This window comes from Macrobrachium rosenbergii, chromosome 15 (genome assembly GCF_040412425.1).
Source record: "Macrobrachium rosenbergii isolate ZJJX-2024 chromosome 15, ASM4041242v1, whole genome shotgun sequence".
NCBI lineage: Eukaryota > Metazoa > Arthropoda > Malacostraca > Decapoda > Palaemonidae > Macrobrachium > Macrobrachium rosenbergii.
Genome location: NC_089755.1, coordinates 53365215 through 53393187, shown reverse-complemented (window position 1 = coordinate 53393187; position 27973 = coordinate 53365215). Strand labels below are relative to the sequence as shown.

General features: G+C 39.1%; 2 protein-coding genes and 1 long non-coding RNA gene across 7 annotated transcripts; 1 reads left to right on the top strand and 2 right to left on the bottom strand.

Annotated features, from left to right (window-relative positions):
- Positions 1–1628: 1628 nt before the first annotated feature.
- On the bottom strand, positions 1629–6851 carry LOC136846721 (uncharacterized). Of its 5 annotated transcripts, none has more exons than XM_067117833.1 (5): positions 6621–6851; positions 4646–5357; positions 4409–4549; positions 3464–3649; positions 1629–2383 (listed from the first exon to the last, which is right to left on the bottom strand). In XM_067117833.1, the coding sequence occupies exons 2-5, from the start codon at positions 5324–5326 to the stop codon at positions 1889–1891; spliced, it is 1503 nt and encodes a 500-aa protein (XP_066973934.1). In that variant the 5' UTR covers positions 5327–5357; positions 6621–6851; the 3' UTR covers positions 1629–1888. The 5 variants fall into 5 exon arrangements, 4 of the variants coding, with proteins under 4 accessions (XP_066973934.1, XP_066973935.1, XP_066973937.1 ...); XM_067117834.1 differs by having other exon boundaries at positions 4646–5328; positions 6621–6836; XM_067117836.1 differs by having other exon boundaries at positions 4646–5328; positions 6633–6780.
- Positions 6852–17046: 10195 nt separating this feature from the next.
- On the top strand, positions 17047–18149 carry LOC136846423 (uncharacterized). The gene is made up of 2 exons (XR_010855381.1): positions 17047–17088; positions 17595–18149. It is a non-coding gene; the product is annotated as an uncharacterized lncRNA (long non-coding RNA).
- Positions 18150–25602: 7453 nt separating this feature from the next.
- LOC136846353 (uncharacterized) lies at positions 25603–26499 on the bottom strand. The gene is made up of 2 exons (XM_067117151.1): positions 26494–26499; positions 25603–25989 (listed from the first exon to the last, which is right to left on the bottom strand). Exons 1-2 carry the CDS (start codon positions 26497–26499, stop codon positions 25603–25605), a joined length of 393 nt encoding a protein of 130 aa, XP_066973252.1.
- Positions 26500–27973: the final 1474 nt, after the last annotated feature.

Below are 27973 nucleotides of genomic sequence, written 5' to 3'. Positions count from 1 at the left end.
ACCACAACACCTGGCTGCAACACACCTGTTTACTATAGCTTCACACAAAACGTGATGTATTTATAGAACAGAAACAAATTAAACCAGTCTATAAAAAAGTATTCCATAACTAAGAAAATGACATTGTAAAACGAAATATGTCAACTTAATTCAAGGAAGAGTTATACATCAACAAATAAAATGAAGATAGAGCATAAAAAAGAAACTATTTTTTTCTTTAGTTCGTATTAATAACCTGCTGTAGTCACATCTAATACAGTTGGTCGAGTGATATCGAAAAATTGTATAGGTTGTAGACTCATCCAAAAGGTTTAGTGTAAGGTACACGAACTATCAGCGAAGATGGCTGCAGATGCCTGCATAGAATAATTGGGTACTACTGTAGTATGATATCTACCATCCATTTTCTACATTTGACCCCTCAGGAGCTGGTACTAAACACGGCGAAACAATGTGGGCGAGTCATTGCTTCGCCGTGTTTAGTACTAGCCCCTGGGCGATCAAATAGTTTTATATATAGTTTGAGGACGTAATTGCCATAAGCCTTAATTGGGTTGCTTGGCAGACAGCATCCTAATTTTTGGTAGGTCGCGAATAGCTCGGTAGTTATACTATAGTAGCACCAATAATTGTCTAATTTTCATTGTTTATACGCATTTTATACTATTTGAGATGGACCAGACTGGCTCTCACCATGCATTTTTTTCAGAGAAATGCAATGATAAATGTAAGAAAATATAATTTAGGTAATATACAATGAGATAAATAGTATTTGACTGCTCCGAAAACCTAGAAACGGAGTGTTGTTTCGCCGCACGAGCTAGACTACACCAAGGTCTCTAGATAGTCTAGACCAAGGTATATTGGTCTAGACCAAGTCCGTGTTTACGGTTACCCTCAGGCGAGTAGGGTCGGACAATGGAGCCTAAAGATAACAGGTAACAAATAATAGTTATTTATATGACAGCGCGTATACTATGACCTAAAACCTATGCTTAGGAATCGTCCCAGTCACCAGAAACGTCCAACGGGAAAGAATTGAATGATGAGGCAATGATCTATATCTCATTTTTCACTTCTGGGAAGGCCTATATGTCATTTACTCTACATCAATGTATGGCAGTTGGGTGATTCCACTGATTAATAGTCGAGTGATTCCACCCGTTAAGAACACACAAGCGATTTCACAGTTAATAACAGAGGAGTGATTCCGTTGTTAACAACACTTCGAGTGATCCCACCGCTGTTAACTGTCGAGTGGTTTCATCAGCATTAGCATGGGTGGTGGCACTCGTAACTCACTTGTGGCAAAGAACTTTATATACAACTATTTTATTCAGGCAATTCATAAGCATTCGCTGTTTTTTTTAAAACAGTGGAATAGTGAAATTGATTTTTTCTACATCGCAGGTTAGCGTTCCTCATGTTCCAGAAAGTCTACACTACAAGCAAATTCACGTGTGGGACAAGGTGTATAGAGTAGAATCTATGGACACCGCTGTTTGCAATCTGCTATGATTATTCTTGAGACTAGAAATGTTTCCATTTCACAAGTGGAACGAAATCATTTGATCTAAAGACAAACAGCTTTTGTATTTAAGAACGAATTGGGTAAAACAAGAACTACGTGATGTGCTGGACTATAATTTAATGAGTAGATAATGTACACCTTTCGACCGAGAGGCATCTAAAAGAGGTAATAAAAACAAATAAGACATAACGCAATTAATACAATAAAAACATAAAACATAACACGTAATACAAAATTTGTGTTAAAACATGAACACTTACAACTAGAAAGTTAAATTTGAAGTTAATGCATATTAAATATTAAAATACATTAAGATGATAATTCAGCTATTAGGGTTATCAGTGGTACTTAAAACAGTTACGGAAAATCTTTATCCCACAGTTTTAACCGCATGCCGCTGTCAGCGACAATCACATCTCCCCCTCCGCTTTTAATCTTCTCCACAGCAGCCCTCAGAACATCACAGCCACAGACCACTTGGCCAAAAACGCCCGGAAACGTCTTCGAGACGCTGGAGCCGACGTAAATTCCGAGCGTTCTGTCCGGTCTTATCGCAACCGCTCCGTAGGTCACCTTCCGTAAAATCACCGGCGGGTGCTGCGGCCAGCCGTCACCCGCGCCGAGTTTGCTGCAGATCATCCAGTCTTCCTGGATGCGGGTGAACTTCCGGTTGACGTAGGAGACGCCCTGAACACCCGAGCAGAAGAACCGAAAGCTCTGCGCCCAGCGAGTGGCGGGAAAGAGGAGCCGCACCAAGAGGCGTCCTTCAAGGTTGTCATCCACTGCCAGGTCTAAGAACACTTCTACTTTCTCCGGGTTGGGGAACACGCAGCTACTGGCGAGTCCGTCGAACTGTACATTGATACAGAATTACAAGTCTCAAAGGAATACTGATGCGGAATTAGAAATCTCAAAGGAATATTAACACAGAATTAGAAATTTCAAAGGAATATTAACACAATTAGCAATCTCAAAGGAATATCCACATAGAATTAGAAATCTCAGAGGAATATTGATACAGAATCAGAAATCTTAAACGAATATTAACACAATTAGAAATCTCAAAGGAATATCCACATAGAATTAGAAATCTCAAAGGAATATCCACATAGAATTAGAAATCTCAAAGGAATATCCACATAGAATTAGAAATCTCAAAGGAATAAGATACAGAATTAGAAATCTCAAACGAATATTAACACATTAGAAATCTCAAAGGAATATTCACATAGAATTAGAAGTCTCAAAGGAATATTAACACAGAATTAGAAGTCTCAAAGGAATATTAACACAGAATTAGAAGTCTCAAAGGAATATTAACACAGAATTAGAAATCTCAAAGGAATATCCACACACAATTAGAAATCTCAGAGGAATATTGATACAGAATTAGAAATCTCAAAGGAATATCAACACAGAATTAAAATCTCAAAGGAATATTGATAAGGAATTAGAAATCTCTCACGAATATCAACACTGAATTTGAGTCCCTATGCTGGCTAAAATATGAGTAGTATCTTGCCCAAGTTTCGTTTTATAGACCGACAGCCCTTTGTTTTGCCAGGAGTCTGCGTATTCATGTTGATTTTCAGATCTGTTCTTCGATCAACCGGTACAGTATATGCCTACAGGCATTGTGGCTGCCAGTTCGTACTGCGTATGGCAAATATATTCAGCTGTTCAGGGACCAAGCATCTGTAACAATCTCCCTACGTACAAGGAAAGTTCACGGATCTAAGCATAAGACTTGTCCTTCAGAGCGTAGGACGCTGGTCACAACATGAGCAAAGACCCACTGTCAATCTCTTCTTCAAATCAGTCATACACGAATGCACCAGTTTAGGTAATGGAGAGAGAGAGAGAGAGAGAGAGAGGAGAGAGAGAGAGAGAGAGAGAGAGAGAGAGAGAGAGAGAGAGAGACTAAAGTCTTACGCCAATTCTGTAGCAAAAATCGGGAATTTCTTGGTCTTGTAGGTGGTGAAGGTACAGCTGGTCATCTTCGAGAGAGACCTTGGCCGATCTACCTCGTTGTTCTGGGTCTGCTGACAGCACCTCGGCAAACAGCTGGCCTCTCTTTACCCTGTCCTTCCATAGTTCCTCGGGTGACAGGTCTGCGAACTGCAATAGTATTCCACAGTAACGAAAATGACAAACGAGTGTTGGTTCCAAAACAAGGAATAACTTTTATTGAATTCCATGGTGGATTGACTGGCCGCGTAACTACAGGCTACATACTTCCATGAGTAGAAACAAGAATGGAATGGAATAGAATACTATGGAATGGAAAACAATATTTTGGCCAAAGGCCAAGCACCGGGACCTGCGAGGTCATTCAAATGCTGAAAGTGAAACAGAGTAAGAAAAGGTTTTACAGGTGTAACAGGAGGAAAGCCTCGCAGTTGCACTATGAAACAATTGTTAGGAAACGTTGGAAAGTAAGATGGAAGAAAGAGAATATGACTGGAATTACACTAAATGAAATGAAAGGGGTTGCAGTTAGGGGCCGAAGGGACGCCGCAATTAATCTTCAGTAATGCCTCATAGGGGAGAGAGGGTAAACACAAAAGTTCATCGGGAAAATATTTTCAAATGTTAAGAGAAGTTTCTTTTTTAGGAACCCCAAAGTACATGCAAAATCATGTTCTCTTCTGGGAACCCTTTCCTAAATAGGATATATCGCAGCATTACTATGCAGCATTAAGTAATAATTTTGTACTAAGTGAAAGGTAGCTATTATATGTATTACGGATACTCTCGAATTTTAAGTGGTTTCATATGACAATTGAAAAAATGTCTTGCAGAATTTTTGTCCAATACATTGTTAATTACATTTCTAATATAAGTTTAAGAAGACGTACATTCATGTTTGGTACTTACAGTCACTGAGAATTCCCTCCTTGAGTACACTGAGAACTTTCCTAAAATTGAGAGGTCTGCGGTTGAAAGCCATGGATCCTGTGACTGTTCATCGCTTCGATTATACTTGTCACTCACCAGTTCCGCCGCTTTTGCTAACGCCTGTGATTGAATGAGACATTGAAATTGCAATTTTAACTACCAAGAACTTCACCACATACTCCCAAAATTCATCCCGCTCAAGAAAAAGCAAATTACCTTTTGAGTACAGACGATCCCACGGTCGGGAAACTCGAGTTGACTTCTGTGGAGATGGGTTACAAATTCTCCGAAAATCTCACCGGTTCTGGCCATAGCTTTGGCAACAGTGTTGCTCCCAACAGCATCTTCCAGATTTGACAAGCTTGCCTTCAGGCTTCCGACGTACGAATCACTCCTCTCATTTGCTTCAGTTATCTTCTCCTGTTCCTTCCTCATCTGTCTTGCCACCGACGAATGCCAGAGAGCTCGTTCACTCAGCTTGTGAGCGACCTCTTCGTGTTCCCTCAAATTCAACTGCAGAAATCTGCTGTATTTCATAAGCTCCATTCTTATGTTTTCACAAGAATTGACGAGATCTTGCGCAATTGTCTTCTGGTCGTCCACGAATTTGCTCATATTCATAAGCTTGCCAGATGGCAGTGGACTTTGTGAATTAGAACTTTTTTCAGTCTCTCTCATGGCGCTTAAGCACGTTTCCAAACCATAATTAATGGTTATTTCTGCTGCATCGGAGGCTGAAAATCGTGCACGACACCTCGGGCAAGACAGTTTGTGACAGGCAATCAGCTTACCTAGACATTTTGTGCAGTAAGTATGGCCGCAGGGCAAAATACGAGGTCTGGATGACGATTCATAAGTATTAAAACACAAAGTACAACTATCAACATTGCTGGCCATTTCTGAAATAGGTGGAAGGGGACAAAGAAACCTGTAAGAAACGTCAAAATTTTTTATGGTAGACTAATTTTGTCCTCTGGGTAAGCCTATGCGATTCACGTACTACTTTTTAGATATTCACATGCCAATGTTTCTCATCACGCCCCACAACTATGTACTTTTTATACTGTTACAAAGAATACTTACGAAACGTTATATTATCCAACAAATGTCCTAGTCAAGGTTTAAAGAATAATCTTTAGACCTTGGTCCTACTTATTATAAACTTGCCTTTCACACTCCTTAAGTCAATCAAACGTAGCGATCATCATCATTGGGCCTAATTAATGGCAAACTCAAAAGTTCAAAGTACCGGTTAGTTTTACTTTTAACGAGGAATCCATTGCATGAGCGTTTTAAACTGTGGAAAACCTGGGGCAGTTGACTGGCGTCATTTGAACTGTCAGGTTATTTGCAGGTTTAATCTTACCAAGTCCAAAGATTTCTCACCTTGTCTATGAATGTCTATTGTCTACAGACTTGTGGCCACCATTACGTAATGCTCTAACTTTTAATTATTACCCTAGTGTGATGTATAGTTCGATTTATATTACCATTTATCCAAACTTAGATACCTAGGGGATATCTGTCAAAAGCTCACGGAAATTCCTCAATCTCCACTTCATGTTAGATTGGCAATATGCCTTGCAATTCCAGACTCATGTTGTACACATATAGCCTAAGTATTCATTAATAATTCTATAGGAACAAAGGTGACACCGGAACTGAGAAATAAGCAAAATCATTATATACTTCTATATTTTAGGTGAGCAGATGGTAAAGGAATGGTTTGGGGGTGTTAAGGTTGAAGAGCCATCTCCCCCCTCCACCCCACCCCCATGGGATGGTAGGTCGTTGTGTCTAGGGTGAAGTTAAATAGGTTAGGTTAGGTAAGGCTGTATCCCTTTCAACTGGCCATTTGCGTCTCGGGTACGAATAATGACAGGTGTCCTTCCTCTGTCACTTTTACAATTGAAAGCAAGTAACATTAGCATTGTTTAAATACCACCCCCTTCCTACGCCATGTAATAAAATATTAACAAACCAGTTAACCATTAGCAATGGATGAACTGCGAGAAATGTTTATTTCGTTATGAATTCGAACCAAACTAGCCAAGATTTACACTATTCTAAGGTGAATTTTACACCGCACGATTTATCTCAAGAAATTCCAACACAAGGCTTCTAAACTAAAAACAGTCCAACATTCAGCCTACACCCGATTAACCCCTAACTGGACAACAAAGAAACTTACCACTGTTCTTACAGTAGGTATTGGATTAATGGCTTAGAAACTTGGACGGCCTAAACGACCTAAAGGAAAACACTGCATTGGGGGACCTGACCTAGACACTAGATAGTTGGAGCACTACAGCAAACTGCGAGTGAACTGTGAAAACGCTTTGTGAAGCAGTGTTGACGGAAGGTTCGAAAAGGACACCGTTTCCAACAACGAGGCTTTTCAGTTGTCAAAAATCATAAAACTGAGTAAATGCATATGCCAACATCTGGGTGGACAATCGTGTCGACATTTATAAATATATTAATATCTCTCTCTCTCTTTGTTTTTAGAGCTTCAGTACACTGTCGCACATTCATAATGTGATAAACTGTGCTTTCGGGAAGCCATCTTTGCCCTAGCCGGGGTATGAACAGCGAAAATCCATAAGCTAAACTAGATTAGACTTTAGGAAGAATATATTTGCAGTGTTAAATCCCTCGTAAAGTTTTTATGACTGCTAACCGTTCTTCTAGTTCCTTCCTTTCAACGTAAAAAAAATGTAACCTGTAAAATCTTATTCTCGAAAGCTACAGTATTTAACCTTCTAAAAATCGTCTTTGATAAAACACAAAAGCCTTTGACTGAATGACAATTCTCAACTTAAGAACACTATAATTTAGTACTTGACATCAAGCCCATCTGAATCGGCTTAAGGATACAAACACTTTTTCCGTTTGTAGCGGTGAAATCTTATATTGAATAATATCACAGGAAGAAATCTGAGAGAGAGAGAGAGAGAGAGAGAGAGAGAGAGAGAGAGAGAGAGAGAGAGAGAGAGAGAGACTCTTTAGGCACCCATCAAAAATTTTCTAATTCCGTTTTCTTTGGTGCGCCATTGCAACTCGTTTCACAACCTGTTTTTATTTGCCAATAATATTGATGTAAACCGTGCCCATTAAAATAAATGCACACTGTTACCCAATGTCTACTATAACATGGAACAAAGGGGAACGATTTGTGCGATACATTTTAACATGATAGGTAGTTGGCATCAACTAAACGATCTCGTAATCGCGTAAAATGTCAGCCTTAATTTTATTCCATATTTCTTACACAAGAAATTATCAACATTGTAATTTTATTTCCTTCTATATACTCTTCAGAAGTCTTGAATAAGGAGGCAGAGGCAAGGAGGTATATGCTTAGCTAGTCTCTCTCTCTCTCTCTCTCTAATTATATATTTGTAATAAGAACTTCATGTGAATTTTCAATTTTTTCTTTAGACCCAAGTTCCTGGACAAGAGCTAAATTCTTCACCTCTTCTTGGTAACCTTTTACAAGAACGAATTCTTGGAACGGATTATCTGTTTCAGCGATAAGAACAAGAAGAAAAATCACTAAACGTAAGATTTGTTAATGTCAGATTAACAAGATATAAATAAATGTGAATGGAAATGAGGGGTTGTGATTTTCTTGAGTCCCGAGTGGCCAAAACTTTCATGAATATAAAAAACGCTGATTATCAATCAAATATATTTTTTCAGCCGATTCTGTTTCATCAGTGGCGTCTGTTCCCGTGAATATTAATTGGGAAAGTCTCGGTGAGCAGTTGGTAAATTGAAAGATTTTGTAGGGAAAAGCTCAGATGACTGAGAAACAGATAAATATATACCTGACAGATATTTTGTTTGCGATTCGACAGCAAAAATTAGACCTTTTCGTCTACCTTTGCGCCATTCTTCTTCTTCTTCATCATCTTTCCCTTCTGATTTCACTAGTGTTAACAGCATCTTAACAGAACATACTTTTTTTTATGAGTACAGATGTAAAATCTACGCATTAATCATAATATTACTATACCAGCCTGCCTTGAGTGGTTTGGCCGGCAATGACTCAGTGAGACTGGAAGCACTCTAGGAAAACTTTAAACGCAATTACGAGAGCTTCCGCAACGATACTTACTGAGAAGAAACTTCGGAGCGAAGGCATGTGTTATCGAGATCATTCTGCTGGGCTTTTACGCTCCCGGAGGGCTGCTGAGTTGTTGCTTCTCAACCTCCACCGTTATTTCGACACTCCCTGCGCTTCGGAGCATGTTTTTGTTTATGCTCTCCGTGCCAAAGACTACTCTCTCCTATTTTTCGCATCGCCCCCTCACCCTTCCAACCCCCTCTCTCTCTCTCTCTCTCTCTAACCGCCTTTAGTATGATTTTAGAGTTAAGGAGTACGTCAGAAAATGTGATAAATAGACGAAGAACGCCGGAAGTAGCTGTTGGTCTCATCCACATTTTTCTGGTTAGCGACAGACAGAAACAGGTCGTTGCTCCGCATTGTTAGGGGGGTTTTTGTAAAGCATTTAAGCTTAGTCGTCCTATTTTATCTCATACATTTGGTTTTTACGTGTTTCTTGTTTGCACGTGGCTGTTCCCATTCAGGTAACAGGAGGGATTCTAGGAATTGTCCTTTATTCCTCACACTGGTGGACTGTGCAACAGAGTCCCTGAAGATGTGCAACTGGAACCTCAAAAGTTCAAGGGTAGATGCAATGCAGTACTACTCTAAAAGAATTCTCCTTGTATTTTAATATAACTTACATTTTCACCTATTAATTTATTAATTCGTTTATATTTTTTGTCTTTTCTAACTGATCTCTGCTTTCTGTATTTCCCATTACCTACTGTTACTTTTCAAATGAATATACCATAATAGTCTTTGGAGGCTTGAATTTCAAGTCACTGGCCCCTGTGGGCTTGTTCCATATGAAGAAGCTTTATCTCCTGAGGAACAATAATAATAATAATAATAATAATAATAATAATAATAATAATAATAATAATAATAATAACTAGCTTAATGTTCATATGTTGAGTTTGTCATGCGTCACTGAATTATTCTTGATGCGTTTAATCCTGGCATTTATTATAACTTTTAACCTTGTCTTTTGACGGGAATCCCAGAACGACTGAGTAGAAATGGAGGTCTTCGGAAAAGAACATTTTCAGGTAGAGGTTTCCTAAAGCAGTTTTTGCTGCATTTTACATGAAGATACACCACGATGTTAATAATGAAAGAAAAGATATGTTCTTGAGGAAATAAAATGGGATGTAGTAACTATACACATATATATTTATATAAATATATAAGCATATGTTTATACATAAATATACATACATACACATGAATACTTACAATTTTTTTGCATAGAATTAAGCAGTAACTTCACCGTAGATAAAGTTCTGAATCAGAATTTCGATAAGAAATGTGTTTCCTCCCCGAAATTTTATATGTGCTCCAACAACTTCGCTTTTCTTAATATTCTGACAAGCTTTGTTATAAGTCTCAGGTAACTTAAAGGCCTGTTCTTTAACAAAGCAAGGGGCGTTAACCCTTACGCTCACACCCTTCCTCTGTTTTCCTAGTAATTCCACGACCGTAATGGCAATATCACAAGAGTCATTACAGCGTGCCAGTCATTGCCTCCGCTGAATCACGTGATCAATGTGGTCGTCGGGTTTTCAGGGAGAATACTCGGAACTTCCAAGATGGACGACAATGTCATTTGTTACATTTCGTCATTTCTCATTTTTTAAACCTCGATGTCATGGCTCAGAGGATAATGAGAGAGAGAGAGAGAGAGAGAGAGAGAGAGAGAGAGAGAGAGAGAGAGAGACTCTAAGGAAAGTAAGGTAATTTTCTGAATTGTTAACTTTATGACATCCGGTAACTGGTAATATTTGGGAAGTTGCTTTGAGAGAGAGAGAGAGAGAGAGAGAGAGAGAGAGAGAGAGAGAGAGAGAGAGAGAGAAGGGGGGAGGAGATAATTTTCCAGAAGTAATGCTGATTTTATAGCATCGAGTACTGACCATAATTGGGAAGTTGCGTTAAGAGAGAGAGAGAGAGTTACGCACCCTGAATGCAAATGGGTCGTTAACCACATGCGAGTACTTTCGCGCAGGCGCCGTTTGTGCTCTCCTTCGGGAAACCGTCAGCGCCCTCAGGATATGGTAAAAAATTTGAAGAAAAGCTCACGAACTAATTGAGAGGTACTATCAATACGTCAACAGACTCTTTTAAAATGTTAAGTTTGTTACGTTCTTAAAATTTTAGTTTGATTTATTTCCTATTTTACAAGAGAACATATCATTTTTTTCCCTTAGTTCATTTTATTGTCAAGGGGAAATTGGTAAGTGACGAGTATCGTCACATAATCATTTCCAGTAGTCACCACTGATCCGTAATTTAACCAAAGATCTAATCAAGAAATGTTTTGCTCGAGTTGTCTTTATAAATATTCTTTTTGGCTTGTTTTCTATTTCCTATTTTTAAAAAATTTAGTTCCGAGAACCGAAGGACGATAAGAAATCGGCTGGAAAGGTCGCCTGAATATCACAGACGACAACACAATATCAGGCGACAGCTTCTTGTTAATCTCTGAGCGACCGTCATAAGACAGCTTCTTGTTAATCTCTGAGCGACCGTCATAAGAATCATTCCCATTTTATTTCTCGTAATGGAACTGGAATACAGAATTGAGGCGAAAGAGAATTTAGGCGAAAGGCCAAGCTCTGGGACCTACGAGGTCATTCAGCGCCGAAAGAAAAATTGGGAGTAAAAGGTTATTACAAAGATGTAACAGAAGGAAAAACTCGCAGTTGCACTATGAAACACTTGTCAGAAGAAGGTGGAATGTAAGGTGGAAGGAAGAATACGAATCGAGGCACAGTAAAAGGAATAAAAGGGGTCGCAGCTACGGGTCGAAGGGATGCTGTAAAGAACCTTCAAGTAGTGCACCACGTGAGGTGCACTGACAGCGCCACCCTACTACGGGGTGTTTCTCGTAATGATTTTTTTTAATAAGTTTTATTTCCTCCGGGAATTTACGACTACACTTCTTCCTATAGAGTCTTACCCCACTTCGCTACCGGTTCCTCATCTAATTTCCCATCTAGTTCCTTCTCTACGTTTTCGAGACGCCCCACTCTACGTATTTGGCACGGGGCCTACTTGCAAAAAAACAGAGAGAAAATAAAAACAGTAGGAAAATCTCCTCCGAAGTTTTGGGTAATCCCCAGAGCTGGACCTTAGCTCACGTAACCTGGAAGAAAGCAGAGCTGTTTTTGTTGCCATCCTCGAAGCTGTTGTGGAAAGAGAGAGAGAGAGAGAGAGAGAGAGAGAGAGAGAGAGAGAGAGAGAGAGAGAGAGAGAGAGAGAGAGAGTTGGATGAATGAAGGCATGGTAAGACGTCGTCACGAATAATGTGTCTGGAACGTGAAAGATGAGAAGATATTTAACGAAAGGAATCTCCCACTTTATTTTTTAAAATTCTTGGACCAACTCGTCAACATCTGAATGTTTTCTGCTGTCGTAGAACTGTTCTTCTTAACGTGATGGAAAAAAAAACATTTTCTCTTTCCCCTTAGGAATAACATTCTTAAAGCTACTGTCCCTTACTTGGCTTAGGAATAACGACTGGTTTCTTTATATTCCTGTTTTAACATTCATAAAAAAGGTTACATATTTATATCAATAATGATAATAAAGACGAAGAAATGGAATAAATAAAGGCTATTAACTGACACGTAATGCAAGAGGGGAAACTACATTCCTTTGAGTGACGGACAGCCTCTGGCTATCAGCTCTCAAAGTGGCAACTGAATCGAGTCATATTGTTAAAAACAGCATTTCTTCGTAACCAGTTTTGAAAATCTAATATAATTTCAAATGAATTGGAAGACAACCGGTCTTTCCCGATTGTGTCTCACGGCACGAAATATTGCACCTTCGGCAAGAAGCTTTTTTTTTTTTTTTGCTTGTTGCAAGCATGGTTCAAAGTCACCTTAGGCTGACGAAAATACCTTTGCGGAGAGAAAATCAGTCACATTCACGAGGGAGAGAGAGAGAGAGAAAGAGAGAGAGAATATCCTTTGTTTTGGGATAGAAGAAAGAATCCTTTGTTTTGGGGTAGAAGAATCTTTCGTCAATGCTGTTGTAATACGTCAGATTCGTCTTTGCCTAAATTAAATAGAAAAATGTAAAAATACTATCAGAGGCTAGAAATGGGACTAATTTGTCTAGCTGAATTAATAAATAACAATAATAATCTGTTCATTTGTTCATATGTTACTGTTATTCTACACTAAATTGATAAAATTCCTCTTGTGTAGTTACTCTTAGTTGAGCCAGCTTCTAGTTTTGTATGTTAATATCTTTACATGATTCTTGCTTCACTCACCCTAAAGGTGACGCGAATAAACGGGTAAAAAATGAGCCGAAGTTTCTTCGGCGCAATCGAGTTTTCTGTACAGCTGCTACAGCGTATAATCAAGGCCACCGAAAACAGATCTATCTTTCGGTGGTCTCGCTATAATGCTGTATGAGCCGCGGCCCATAAAACTTTAACCATGGCCCGGTGGTGGAATATCCTATATCGCTGCCAGATGCCCGATTATGGCCAACTTTAACCTTAAATAAAATAAAAACTAATGAGGCTAGACGGCTGCAATTTGGTATGTTTGATGATTGGAGGGTGGATGATCAACATACCAATTTGCATCCCTCTAGCCTCAGAGTTTTTAAGATCTGAGGGCGAAAAGCAGAAGTGAGGACATAATAAAGTGCGAACGGAAAGATAAAGTCGGCACAATAGTTTTCTTTTACAGAAAACTAAAACTGTCTATAATCGAGCTGTCATGGTATGAATTGTTTGTTGTTCATTTTCCTTTCCAACTGTTCGATATAACTTTTTTATCTTTGAGAATCTTGACTCTCTCTGGGTCCATAGACTGTAGTCTGTTTCAGCAATAACATTTAGATCACGAGGAGTTCCACTGACAATATTGTCTAACAACAACAACAATAATAATAATAATAATAATAATAATAATAATAATAATAATAATAATAATAATAATAATAGGGTAGTATTCACAGTAGGGAAATACTAATAATTTAGTGTTACTTGGGGAAAGGGCACGTATCCCTAAGTTAGGGTTAGGAAGGGAGTTATTTAGGTCCAGGACACGGCACTCTAGGGAAGGCTAGGATTTCTCACGCCTACCCCTGTCTCCCTGCCCTGCATCCGCTCCTAATAATAATAATAATAATAATAATAATAATAATAATAATAATAATAATAATAATAATAATAAAGCTGATGGAGAAGCATATATCTAAAGATAAACATAAAGCTGATGTTTATAAATACACCGATGATAAAAGAACAGGTAAGAAATCCACCTGTGCTCAGCGAGGTCACCTGTCGTCAAAGATCGGAAGATCATGTGTTCATACCTCAAGGGGAGTATACTTGCATCTTCTAGAGCAGGGGACGTCTCCATAAAACTTGCTCTAAAAGGGAAGGAGAGGAGGAAGAATTCATTTCGCGCAGGCATTTGCAACCGGCTCTATTTCACGGGATTTTGTTTTTGCGAAACGTCTGTTCGCAATATACTCCGCCCGTGGGAGACGGCCAGAGAAGATGTTGAATGTTTGTTTATTTTAATTTCAAGCTTACCGAAACGAACTGGGGGAACAGAAGAAAGATAACTAAACATGAGATCTCGTTTTCTTCCTTATCCGAAAATGATCAAAACTGTCACTGAATGCTACGAGCCTATATAGAAAATATCACTTAAATTTCAGAGGTATAATCTTTTACTACCGATCAACTCGTAGATAGTTGGCAAGTAATTCTATTACTGTTAAGATTCGCATTTTAGAAGGCTTAACTCTGCGGGAAGGATACAGGTTATTATTATTGTTATTATTATTATTATTATTATTATTATTATTATTATTATTATTATTATTATTATTATTATTATTATTATTATTATTATTATTCAGAAGGTAAACTTTATTCATAAGGAACAACGCCAAAGGGACCATTAACTTAAAATTCAAGCTTCCAAAGAATACGGTTTTCACTCGAAAGAAGTAACGGAAGGTAATGGAAAATACAGAAAGTCATTAGAAAACCACATCAATTAACAAATCAACAGACATATAAAAATGTAAGTGAAATATTAAAATGCAGGGTGAATTATATTAGGCCAGTAATAACCACAACCTTGGCGAAAGATCAAGACTGTCAAAATACGTCTTAAATAAGATTATAAAAATGACAGGAGAATATTAATGGCTGCGCGGTCTGAAGAAATGGCCTCTGTCTCCACCGAACCAAAGTTAATAAGGTCTTCTTCAGAGGTTGCACTGCGACCTTGGGACAACTGTCGGCAGCTTTTTGAATTACAATGGGCGGGAGCTGTGTTGGAGAGAGAGAGAGAGAGAGAGAGAGAGAGAGAGAGAGAGAGAGAGAGAGAGAGAGAGAGAGAGAGAGAGAGAGAGAGAGAGATTGTTTTCTTGTAGCTCTGACATCATTGTTACCAGGTTTTATGGTTTATTTTTTAATGAATTATTATTTTTTTTAATTCTCCATTGGCTCCCTAATCAAAGAAAGGTTGTTTGCCGGATGGCATCTTTTTATTCATAATTCAGTTATCACGCAATGGGTTGTTTATCAACAATAATCTGCCGTACCGTGTGGGTATACAACTATTGCTGGGTTCAGTTAGCAACTCACCAAACCTAGGTAAAGTAACAATGACGCTAATTCCCATTGCCGTACAGTTTAATAAGGTTATATGTACAAACATACATATGTGTTCTTCTAGGGACAATCATATCAAGTCTACAACTGTTTACTCCTTAATAAATCTAACCAGGCAGCTAATTCAACAAAATTTCCCTCTAATCATTGATCGCATCATTGGAATTAATTGAAATGAACTGAACTGAATACATAATATAGACCAAAGTCCAAGCACTGGGACCTATAAGGTCATTCAGCGCTGAACCGGAAATCGGCAGTAAAAGGTTTGAAAGGTGTAACAGGAGGAAAACCTCAAAGCAGTTGCACTATGAATCAATTGTCAGGAGAGGGTGGAAAGCAAGATGGAAGAAGGAGAATATGAAAGGAGGTACAACAAAAGGAACGAAAGGGGTTGCAGCTAGGGGCCTAAGGAAGGCACGCTCCGAAGAACCTTAAGTAATGCCTACAGTGCACAGCATGAGGTGCACTGACGGCGCTAGTCTCATACGGGGAAATAATCGCATCATATCCTTCTAACTATCCGTAAGGAATACCTGGGATAACGGTATGCGGAAGGACAAATGATCCTCTACTCCGGGAAGTCGCTGTTGGTGGATAAAACCTCTGGGAACTTTCCTTCCGAAAAATCGCGAACAAAAATTCCCGCAAAAATCTGAGAATGGGGTCGCTTTTTGACAGCTTCGTTCTCACGCTCTGTTTTTGTGGGTTTTGTTTTGGCGCCCCAGGAGCTGTCTATATCTTATAAGGGTACAGGAAGCTGTAAACTCTCTTGATTAATAGTATCTCACGTTTTAATTTCATGCCTTAACTAATTACACATACATATACATACACTAACGCAAATAAATGTAGGCACATGTATAATTATACACATAAAATACACGTGTTTTCGTATGTACGTATATGAGAATCAACCGGAATTGGAATATAAAATTTAGGCCGAAGGCCAAGGGTTGGGACCTATGAGGTCATTCAGCGCTGAGAATAATGTTGAAACAATGGTAGGGAAAGGGTGGAAAGGAAGCTGGAAGAAAGAGAATACAGAGGAAAGTAAGATGGAAGACAGAGAATATGAATGGAGGTACAGTGTAAAAGGAATGAAAGGGGTTGCAGCTAGTGGCCAAAGGAACGCCGCAAACGACATCAAATAATGATGCGAATTAATATAAAAAAGACCTGTATATTAAAAAACATAAAAACATTTTAAAGAATTTATTTACGAATTACGATCCACTGACACGCTCTCTCTCTCTCGTCATGCAATAATTTTTTACATTCATCCCCCAAAAATCTTTACGAATCAATCACTTTCGTTCTTTCAGACCAGTCCTGTTATTCGTGCACCTTTTTCTTTTTATCTCAGCAGAAAACAGATGATCTCTGCTCGGCACCAGAGCAAAACGCGACAGTGCCGGAAACTCCTCCCTGGCACCAAAAAACGTGAGGAGATTCCCACATCTCCTCCCTCGGAACGTGACAGGATATCACCTGGGGTTTTGCATCCCTTACTTACTTATTGTATCCCCCTTTCCTGGATGCTAGAGGCCATATTGGCCTCTATTAATCAAATCACATTTCATCACCAATCGTACTAAAGTTTATTTCCATAAGACTTCGCGTTTGATTTACATATACCGGCACCTTTTACACAAGGCGGGAGATACAATCAGATTTACACAGAGACGACGATGCAATGATGCGCTGGCGGTAAATTTGGGTAACTGCCAACCAACTCTTTAAACATAAGGTAAACACAACACCCCCGCCCCCCCTATAACCGACTTCTTTTGAAGGGTGCGTATCTACAGGCACTGCGTATATAAAGGGATAGGTTGAAGATCAAAGCATATTGTGATTTGGGGAACGCAGTTAATCACACGGACAGCCAAGGTAGGTTTGGAGGGATTTGTTTAATGTGGCTCTGGCACTGAAGTCAACACAAGTGATCAGCAAATACAAACACACACACACACACACACACACACACACATATATATATATATATATATATATATATATATATATATATATATATATATATATATATATATATATATATATATTATATATATATTTATACATATCTATATATATAATATATATAACGGTACATCTTCTGAATAATAATAATAATAATAATAATAATAATAATAATAATAATAATAATAATAATAATAATGGAGAAACAAATCACATTTATGTATGGGTACATATATTAAAAAAATAAATATATGTACCCATACAAAACTGTGGATTTTGTTTCTCCATTTCAAGACTCATGCTACTGAGTATTTTTAATAATAATAATAATAATAATAATAATAATAATAATAATAATAATAATAATAATAATAATAATAATAATTTAGCGCTATCTCATTCATGCTCTTCCACAGATGACGAAACTAGCGCTGTTGGTAGTGGCGTCCCTAGCGCTGGGAGCTGCGGCCCACAACGAAACCGCTCGCATATTCAACATTTTCCCCTGGGTGTTGAGTAGGCCTCCCCTCACGGCGCTGGGTGAAGCAGGAGGAAGGGTTCCTCCCTACACGAAAGGAGAAGCAGCAGGAGCAGGAGGAGGAGGAGGAGTAGGAGTAGGAGGAGGTGGAAACAACGACGTTGCTTTCGGAGAAGACGTCTCTTCAGATTGCCGCGTCATGTGTAGAGGTCCCTACGGTCGGTTTTACTGTTGCGAGGGCAACTCCGGTTACCCCACTTTTTCGATGTACAGGACGATCAAACCCGGGAGTTGCCCTTCGTCAGTGCGCCCTCAGTGTCCTCCGATGCGTGTGGGTTCTCCCCCAAAAAGGTGCTCTCACGACAGCACCTGTCTGGGGGCGGATAAGTGTTGCTACGACACCTGTCTCGGACATCACATTTGCAAACCTCCTCAGTTCTATGGTTAGAGAATCAAATTTATTTTCCATAGAATAAAAGCAAATTTATGGCAATGACGCTTTTGATTTTCCCCAAGTCTTTATCTTGTCGAAGCGATGAAACAGCAACTGGGAAGGAGAAACAAAATAACAAATTTTATTATTATTATTATTTTTAGTATTATTATTCAGAAAGTGTACCATATTCATATGGAACAAGATCACCAGAGGGGCCATTAATTTGAAATTCACGCTTCCAAAAAATATGGTGTTCATTATTATTATTATTATTATTATTATCCAGAAGATGAACCCTATTCATGCGGAACAAGCCCACCACAGGAGCCACTGACTTGAGATTCAAGCTTCCAGAGATTATGGTGTTCATTCGAAATAAGTAACAGAAGGTCATGTGAGATCAGTTATCAGAAAAACAGGTAAATTAATAGATAAATACATAAATAAAAATGTAAGTAAGTTATTAAAATGCATCTTTTTCCACTGATTCAAACTCACACATAAAGACTTTTAAAGTCTTTTCTTCTTCCTTTCTTTCCGTGCCACGAAACTGCATTGTCTGTAACCGACGATTGTGCGTTCCAAATGAGTGTTTTTCCATGCAGTATAGGATTCAAGAATTGAATAATTTTAGTTTGACCCACAAGTCCTCTTTGTCACTTATTTATTTCACTTCGTTTTGAACTCTTATGAATGAAAGTGCCTCTGTTAACTGGAATATATACTGGAGTTTGAGTATAAAATTTAGGTCAAAAGCCAAGCGGTGGAATCTATGAGGTCATTCAGCGCTGAAAATAGTGTGGAAACAATTGTAAGGAGAGGGTGGAAAGTAAGATGGAAGAAAGAGAATAATAACGGAGGTAGAGTAAAAGAAATGAAAGGGGTTGCAGCTAAGGGCCGAAGGGATGCTGTAAAGAACCTTAGGTAATGCCTACAGTGCGCCACATGAGTTGCAAACTAAGGGCACTACACCCCCCTAAAGTATTCCCCGTTCAACGAAGACGCAGATACCTAATGGTCTGCATTTGGTATACCTTCAAAGTCATGTTGAAAAACCTCGTTTGCCTCTCGGGGAAACTCCTCTAAACATCGTCCCTCTATTGTTCTCGGTTTTTTCCCTTATACATATTCTTTATCTTTTTTCCCCCCCTCCCCAACTTCGGTGTTCCCTTCCATTGTCCCTCGGAATCTCGATTTAATAGGTATTCTTAAAATCCTTTTCACGCGGACTGAAAGCGAATCAGCGAGTCATCTCCCTTAAGTATTCGACAAGTTATCTCTCTGATAAAATGAAAACTCAGAATGCTTTCGTGTTATGAAGGTTACTTTACGAGACCATTAATAATGTTTTTTAAATTTTTACTAAACTACTTGGAAGTAAAAAACGACTAGCTTTCTGACGAAGTGCATTAAGATGCATCTTTTTCAAGAAGGTCGTACATCAACCACAGGGGCTCCATCCCATTTTTTAAAAGGAAAACCTGACGCTCTAAAATGAAATTTCACCCATCTTTGTTATGAGGGTTCTTTTTTAAAATGACCGGCGATGCAAAGTCACCTAATGGATAGAGGACCGTTTGCTGGGAGTGGGGTGGAAGGAGTACTCCAAGGGGATGCTGGAGTAGCCATCCTATTTTTCTTAGGGAGGGCTGGAAGGAGTACTCCACGGGGGAGTTGGAGTACCCAAACTATTTTGCTTGGGAAAGAAAAATAGTTTGGGTACTATTCCCCGGAGGGCAAACCCCTCCTGCCACCTGCAGATACTGGTGCCGCACGGCCCTGGGCCAGGCCTACTGCTGCGAGGGCGCCCACGAGCCTCTAGGGTCTGTTGGGTTGAAGATCGGAAACTGCCCACAAGTCAGGCCTCAGTGTCCTTGGGTTCGCTCCGGCCTCCTGCCGTCTGCAAACCCCTGAGCTACTCCGGTCGTTGTGCGTCTATCCATACTTGGCCATCACTTCACTACAGACATGCCAGGTTTATTTTTTATTATTTTTTCTTTACAATAAAGAATCAGGCCTACCTTTGTTTCATTTACCATAGGAGGAAGAATTCATTATCAGAATTGGAATATACAGTTTAGGCCAGAAGCAAAGCACTGGGACCTATGAGGTCATTCGGCGCTGACAGGGAAATTAAGAGTAAAAAGTTTTGAAATGTGTGACAGGAGGAAAACCTCGAAGCCGCACTATGAAACAATTGTTAGAAGACGGTGGAAAATACGATGGAAGAAATTTGATATGAACGGAGGTAAAGTAAAAGGAATAAAAGGGGTTGCAGCTAGGGGCCGAAGGGACGCTGCAAACAACCTTGAGTAATGCCTACAGTACATCGCACGAGGTGCACTGACGGCACTACGCCGCCCCCTACGGGGGGAGAAACCATTAAGTGTAAGACTCTGCCTTTGGAAACTTATTGATGTGGTCTTCTTATAGGTGATGAGTATAGTAGGCATTTTCTACTACAGCATCTTGTCACCAAAATCTGCAACAAATTGTGGACAGTAAGGAGCCAACTCAGGTTGATAAATTGATGTCATACTTATCCATCTTAGTGACGTCAATCGATATGTGAAAAAGTGACCACTGGCGTTGAAGCATAATGGCAAGATGTTAATAAAGGATTAACGAGAAAACAGATAACAACATCGTTGCAGAAACCCAAAGAAAACAAAGGTAGCTCGGTTAATAAAAAGCAGTTTCGTTGAAAAAAAAAAAGGAGTAAATCGAGTTCTTTCGAAACTGGAAGCATTAGGCACCACCGATCATCTGCTCAATAATCATGATCCCAGAACTAGTTTTCTTAAACAAAAGTCCTCTTTAAATGTGGGTTGTAAGTTCCTCAGCGTTCTGCTGTTACATGACAAAAGACCAGGCGAAAAAACTGGTACGGCTGATCACTTCAATAATGCCAAGTTCCAGTAATGAAAGTTTCCACTGTGAAGCGGACCTCGGCGAGATAATGCTTCAATGCTGCCGTTTCCTAGTAAGTGTCATAAATTATACCAACTGGTCGTCTACAACGCTTTCTTTATTGTCAGACCTTAATACCAAATTATCATGTTTTTGTTTCGATGTTTTCTTTTATATCTGCAAAAACTCGTTTCGTCAGGTTCAGCCCTTTGCTTCCTACATTTGTTCGATCTACGTTTGTCATATCTTTAATTGCTTTCTTTACAATTACCGACGAAATAACCCGTATTCTTTATTCTACAATCAAGTTTCATTTTCTTGCAAAGCATTACAGAAGCTTCTGTTGTTTTTATAATATTTCTGTGAGGGCCACAGACGTTTTTCATCAATCAATGACGACGATTGTGATTACATTGTAATTCTCAAGAAATCTCTGTTCCTCTTTTTCCTGTAACTGCCAGAAGTGAAGCGGGATAGTTAATAGTTCGATACGGGTTTACTATTCACTATTTCCTCCCCCAGATGATGCAAACGACGAGTCACCAACCCCAGACCTTCATTAGATTCCTATTATTTGCATAACGAGCGATTTCCGTAACTTAGTCACCAATTTTGACTTTTAACTCTCATCATCATCTAAATAGAAGAAGAAGAAGAAGAAGAAGAAGAAGAAGAAGAAGAAGAAGACGAAGAAGAAGCAACCTTCATTATCTCCCTCCCCACTTTATGAGGGTATCACCCCCGACCCCTACCCCGGTTCGAAGAATCACAAGCAGACGATCACAATGCGCAACTTTCGCAATGCTGGACATTTTCTTACAGGTCCCAATAATTGGTCTGGCGATGTTATTTATTTTATTTTTTTGTTTCCTGGAAATCGTTCTGTTCTCTTTCTCTCTCACTTCTTAAAAATAATGAAGATTGCTTCTATCTTTATATTATTTTGTCTTCGTCTCTCTCTCTCTCTCTCTCTCTCTTCTCCCAATCTGTTTCTTCAGTAAAATGTAACACTGAATCGATTTTTTGTTTTATGCTTAGCTTTTGAGCCTCACTGTAACCCACCACCGTTTACACCAGACTCCTAAGAGCCGTTGTCAGTTTCAGCAAAAAGTCGATTTTTCGAAAGGGCTGAAACATCAACTGTCTCTTAGACTCTCTTAGACCTGTCATTTGCATCTAAATTGCTATAATTAATTTTAGTAATTTTCTTAAGAAGATTGAGATTTTGTTTTTCTATTACTGTAATTTACACTGGAATATAAAATTTAGGCTAAAGGCCAAGTGCTGGGACCTACGAGGTCCTTCAGCGGTGAAATTGAGAGTAAAGGAGGCTTGAAAGGTGTAACAGGAGGAAAACCTCGTAATTGCACTGTGAAGCAATTGTTAGGAGAGGGTGGAATGTCAGATGGAAGAAAGAGAATATGAACGGAGGTACAGTTAAATGAATGTAAGGGGTCGCAGCTATGGGCCGAAGGAACGCTGCAAAGGCCCTTACGTAATGCCTACAGTGCACCGCGTTAGGTGCACTGATGGCACTAACCGCCTATGGAGTCGTTTTTACAGGAATCAGACGCACCAACTCCCACACTTTGGTGGTCAATGTCAAAGTTACGAGAAAATGGACGAGGTGAACTTGTAACCAAAATTGCATTCTTTTTCTTTATATTCTTACCTAACAGTCTGCCAACGCTGGCTGTTTCCACAAAGCTCACCAACAAATAATTATTTTCCTATCGCAATATCCCATTAAACCTCTCTCTAAATAATAATAATAATAATAATAATAATAATAATAATAATAATAATAATAATAATAATAATAATAATAATAATAATAATGGCTTATTCCTAAGCTCTTTTTTTTTTACTCGTATTCGCATTTTTTTAACTTTCATACTAATTTAAAACAAGTTACTCCATCAATTCCAACACACTGGAAGCATGTGCACAAGTGTGACTGAATATCGGTCTAGTTCGACTTTGATATAACATGAAGGTGAATCGTCGGCGTAGTTTATCATAGTTTATTACCGTTTTAACAGCCTGTGGCTGTGTTTGGAGCAACCGAAACGGAAATTGCAAAGAAAATTATCCTGCCGAGCTTAGAAAATTATAATGACTGTACGAAGGAAATAAATAATCAGAGCACCGGTTTTCATCAAGCTCAAAGCCGTGACACAAATAGACTGTGTTTATCTTCCCCACACAAACACACTCCCAGGCTCCTCTGCCTTGACAACGGATGGCTTCAAGGAATACATAAGGAAATAGTCTGCCTCCTTCATCCTTTTAATTCTGTGTTAAGGTTGAACCTCTTGCAGGCTAAAGAAAGCTTCTGCAACATTATCCTTTTTAGTACGTCTAGATGTTCATATTTGCCACTCTTCCAATACTTCTTAAAATTCACACAGACCTACGCGTAAAGCTCATTTCCTTCGTAATAAACATCAATATGCCACTTCACTCGTCTGTGCGCATGTGTGTGTATCCTATCCCAAGTATAGGCATAGTCTAAAACGAAGAAAAACTTCCCCGCTCTCTCTAGCAGAGTATAACTGTCTGACACACATTCTTAACAACGAGATTAGTTTCCATCTCTATTTTTGCATAGCAGTTTGCCCAGAGTCAAGTTCTGATTCATCATCACCTGTGACGAAAGATATAATTTGATGACGTCATAAAGTCGCCACGCTAGTTACGGCAACTGTAGGTTTCTCGGCCGGTTTAAACTGCCTCGCTTAATCGAGTGATGGAAAAAGAGACCACAAGGCCTGGGAACAAGATATCCGAATGTGTTGTGCTCGATAACATAAAGGATAACGTGCATTCTCGAGACAGTCAGACAAAAAACCAAGCGAACACGAACGTAACCCTGCATGGTAATAAATGAAAATAGCTGCTGGAAAAAAATCCAAGCCGGTTTGAAGGTGACTCTTTCCACAATTTACGTTTAATCTTTTCGGGAATAAGTTCTAATACCGATTTGTGTACATAATTTATTTTTCGCATTACCAAAAGTACGTCGAATGTCCTTTGATATTGTCGTGATAACGGCACGAAATTGTAATTAATTAATACGTTTTTCATTATTTTCGCGCTATTTCCAGATCGTTAGACCCATACTAAATATGTGTATGATCCGTTATCTCTCTAAACCTTCCAGCTATTCCTACAAATCAATTTTCAGGTCTTATGGTATGTGGTGTAGCTACAGTTCCTTTCTTTGGTCCTTTTACGATGGCAGGAAAACATCGCTCAAGTCGATGAGTCTACGATGTAGGGAAATGAGGTAACAATCACACCGTTTGAAAATCTTTTTATAATTTCGGTTTAACCATTCCCGTTCTTCACCCAGTATAGCTCTAACGTTAGACTTACAAGTTCTCAGTTTTCGTTCTGTAACTATTCGACATTATTATTATATCTCACGCACGTTGTTGCAATATGCTACACATCTTTGATGCAGAAAGCTTTCCATTGTTAGAAAGAAAACCAGCGTCGTAAGCTTACTCTTCTGCTGAAGGAACTCGTGAAGTTCCGTGACTCCTTTCGTTACCACTTCAATCACTTATGGAAATGTTATTTTCATGCACCTGACATCTCAGGGGGTTACCTTACTACAAAGCAGGGTGACAGTTCGTCATCTGTCATTCATTTTAAACCTTGTTTACCTCAAACTTTCCCAAATCCTTTAGCATCCAGGAGCCAGGCATAAAGCTCAGTTGTTCAGGCGCTGTTTCCATAATTTTACTCCTCTCTCTCTTAACTTATTTCTAGCTTCAATTTCTTTTTGTACACCGAAACTCTTCTCTCCCCTTTGTTCCCAAAAGTCTTCAGGTTTCCCCAATACTTATGAGGAAGGGATCCCAAAGAAATTATTCCAAACTGCGTGCCATTAATTATATCTCATATGGTAGCACTGCAAAGACTGACTACAATAAAACATCGAAACAACAGGTAAAACAAATGAGATCTACTGAGCATTAACGGAAATACAATCCAAATGTATTTGCATATTTTATACTTAAAAGCAATGGCTTTGCGGTTTGCAGACATATACTTCTAGACCGACGTTTAAGCAGCGTTTGTTAGACCCAAAACACCAATAATCATTGGAACAAGGGTTTGGTGGGCTAGAGGTCCTGACATGATGACATCCATCTCGAACTCTGGGTCAGTTTCATGTGCACTTTTGCACCAATAACCTTGACCTTGGGAAGTGCGACACCAGTACCAGCAGATTGCAGGTACGGAAACACTTAGACCAACAGGGACAGGAACAAGACATAAATATCCTATGTCTTGGGTATAAGAGAAAGAGATCTATACGAACATTAACATTTATTTTATATAAAAAAAAAAGGAAATTGGAACATGTCATCTTAACACAAACAATATAAACATTTATCAAACATGTATTTGTAAAAGTCATTGTGACTTCTTAACTTCCTGAATTCCTCACACTTCGGACAAGCCAGTCATTGCGAGCCTTGAGAATAAATTTGCTTTGGTGTTCAAAGATTTGAGATTTGTTGATGAAAACATAATTTAACGTTATTCCTTTGAAAAAATGGCTTTGGTGCTGGCTTCATTCAAATTCTTAGCCGAAAAAGCTTAGTGGTTTGCAGACGTGCTGCTCCAGACAGATGTCGTAACAGCACTTGTCAGACCCGAAGCACTTGAAGTCGTTGGAACAGGGGGATGGTGGTCCAAAGGTCCTCACTGGAGGACACTGAGGTCGAACTCTGGGGCAGCTTCCAATCTTCACTCCAACGGGTCCTTCTGGTTCATCGATGCCTTCGCAGCAATAAGCTTGACCCTGGGGAGTGCGACACCAGTACCTGCATGTTGCGGGTGGGGCAGAGCCTGGTCCACCAGGGAAAATGCCTCCAGGTCCTATACCTGCACCAGATAAAAATTTCTTGTCTGCTTGCTGAGGCAGACCCACAACGACGCCGATGACGGCCAAGGAGCAGATCAGGAGACCCTGAAATCAAAAGCACATTTTAAGCATCTGTGTAACCGATTTTTGCTGTTAATTCTCTGGCTGGAGATAGCAGACATACTTTTATGTTCCCATTATTATTATTATTATTATTATTATTATTATTATTATTATTAACACGGGCTCCTCGTGCAAATTTACTGATGAAAATGGGAAAATATTTATTGTTTTACTTATGGAAAATGTAAAAAAAAATTAGGTTTTCCTTTAAGAAAGAAGTACTTTAGCTTTTTGTGATTTTCTTACTCAATTCTATAAGGAAATGGGAAGGAAATTCGAAGACTTCAAATAAACAAACTAGACGTCCCTTAATTTCTTTATATTACCTTGAAACCCGATCGTATGAGTAGATTAAATCATATTATTGGAATCATATTTAATGAAATTTTTATATGTACAGCTTACTACCTCTTTGAAGAGATCGAATTCAATTAAAACGAACTCGCAAATGCACAAGTCTGAATGGATAAGAATATCAAAGCTTACCTTCATGTTGGATGTGTTGCTTTGGTGTCAGAACTACAGTGACTGTGATCTCCAAGCGACTGTTGCCGGTTTAAATACACGACCACAACTTGCCGGGCAAGCACGTCATTTGCTTCTTCTCCCCACAAACCCGAGTCTCCGACACCCCCCCCCCTCTCTCTCTCTCTCTCTGTTATCTGGAAAATCCCATGCAGCGCGCGAGCGCTTCTGGACAATGTCGATAGTTAAACATTTTCCTACTGTCTGGATTGATAAACACCACCACCCGCCACCGCCCACCCTTGTTTTTTTATCCCCCACACTTTCTCACTCTCTTCTCCTTCTTCTTCAAGTTTCCTTTCCCATAATACCTTCACATATCGCCGAAGTCCTACGATCATCAGTGATTGAGGAATGAGAGCTAATGTAATATATAGACGTTAGCCACCAGAGGAATCCGTTACGAACAATGGAGATCTGCCTTTGTTTGAGGGATTACATCCCATTTTTTCCTGGCCGTATTTGGTTATACCCTCAAGAACTTCATAAAACCCAGTTTCTACTGACAAATCGAAGCCTTGTTTCTACTTACTTTCTAAAAGTCATGGCTATATTCTGTATTGTCACATCCACATCCGTCGTAGTTGTTGGCACTACACGGTCACCAGTCACCACTGTCCTTTTCCATACCTGGTCTCTCTTATTCGTAAGCGAGTGACTTCGGACGGCCATATTGGAACTCCTGGTCCTGCACACAGTACTAAACTGTAGAGACGAAACACTAAGGAAGAACTGTGTTTTTTCCCCTCCATTTTAATTATTATAAGATATGTTATTTACTGCTGGTAAATCAATCATTACTGTACAATCTATTTCGAAATATTCTTGTTCTCAGGTCTGTTATGGCTAAAGTAAAGAATTTTCATTCTATAAGTATATATCTCACTCACTAGAAAGCGTTCTGTAAACAACCTGCAACAACAGGAAAGGTTGGCTGTCATTTCTTTTATCAAGGCTCAGGAACGTTACTAACAGAAAATTGTCATACAAGGACTACGTTAAGATAAATTTTGACTTATACAGAATAAAAATGTTCTTAAAAGAAACACAAAACAATAAAAGTCCCTGCTATATCAATGGGTATATATACCTAACATTTTTGGGCGCAGGCGATTTGGCACGGCCCACTGGGCACTAGCTGATTTGTCGCCGGACTTTGGAAAACTGTTGCAAGTAGACATTTGGGGCTATGGTGATCCATGAGATATTCATGCGATCAAATGCTCTTGGCGCCAAAACGTCCGTCGACAAAATGGACTGGCGCCAAAAAGTACCAAATAAGATTGAGGGGTTAAGCGTAGCCAAGGCGACCACCTTCATTACCTTGCTATTACCAACCTATGAGGTACAATGACATATAAAAGCATAGATTCAACCAGAATTTGTTATACATAAAAAATCAACCGTTTTTAACTTTGAATCGAATAACAGAAGTTGTATT

Coding starts and splice junctions, on each gene's coding strand:
- LOC136846721 (XM_067117833.1), bottom strand. CDS start 5,326: ATGGCCAGCAATGTTGATAGTTGTACTTTGTGTTTTAATACTTATGAA. Junction 4,550..4,645: donor GGATCGTCTGTACTCAAAAG/GTAATTTGCTTT, acceptor ATTCAATCACAG/GCGTTAGCAAAAGCGGCGGA. Junction 2,384..3,463: donor ATTTTTGCTACAGAATTGGC/GTAAGACTTTAG, acceptor ATCAATGTACAG/TTCGACGGACTCGCCAGTAG.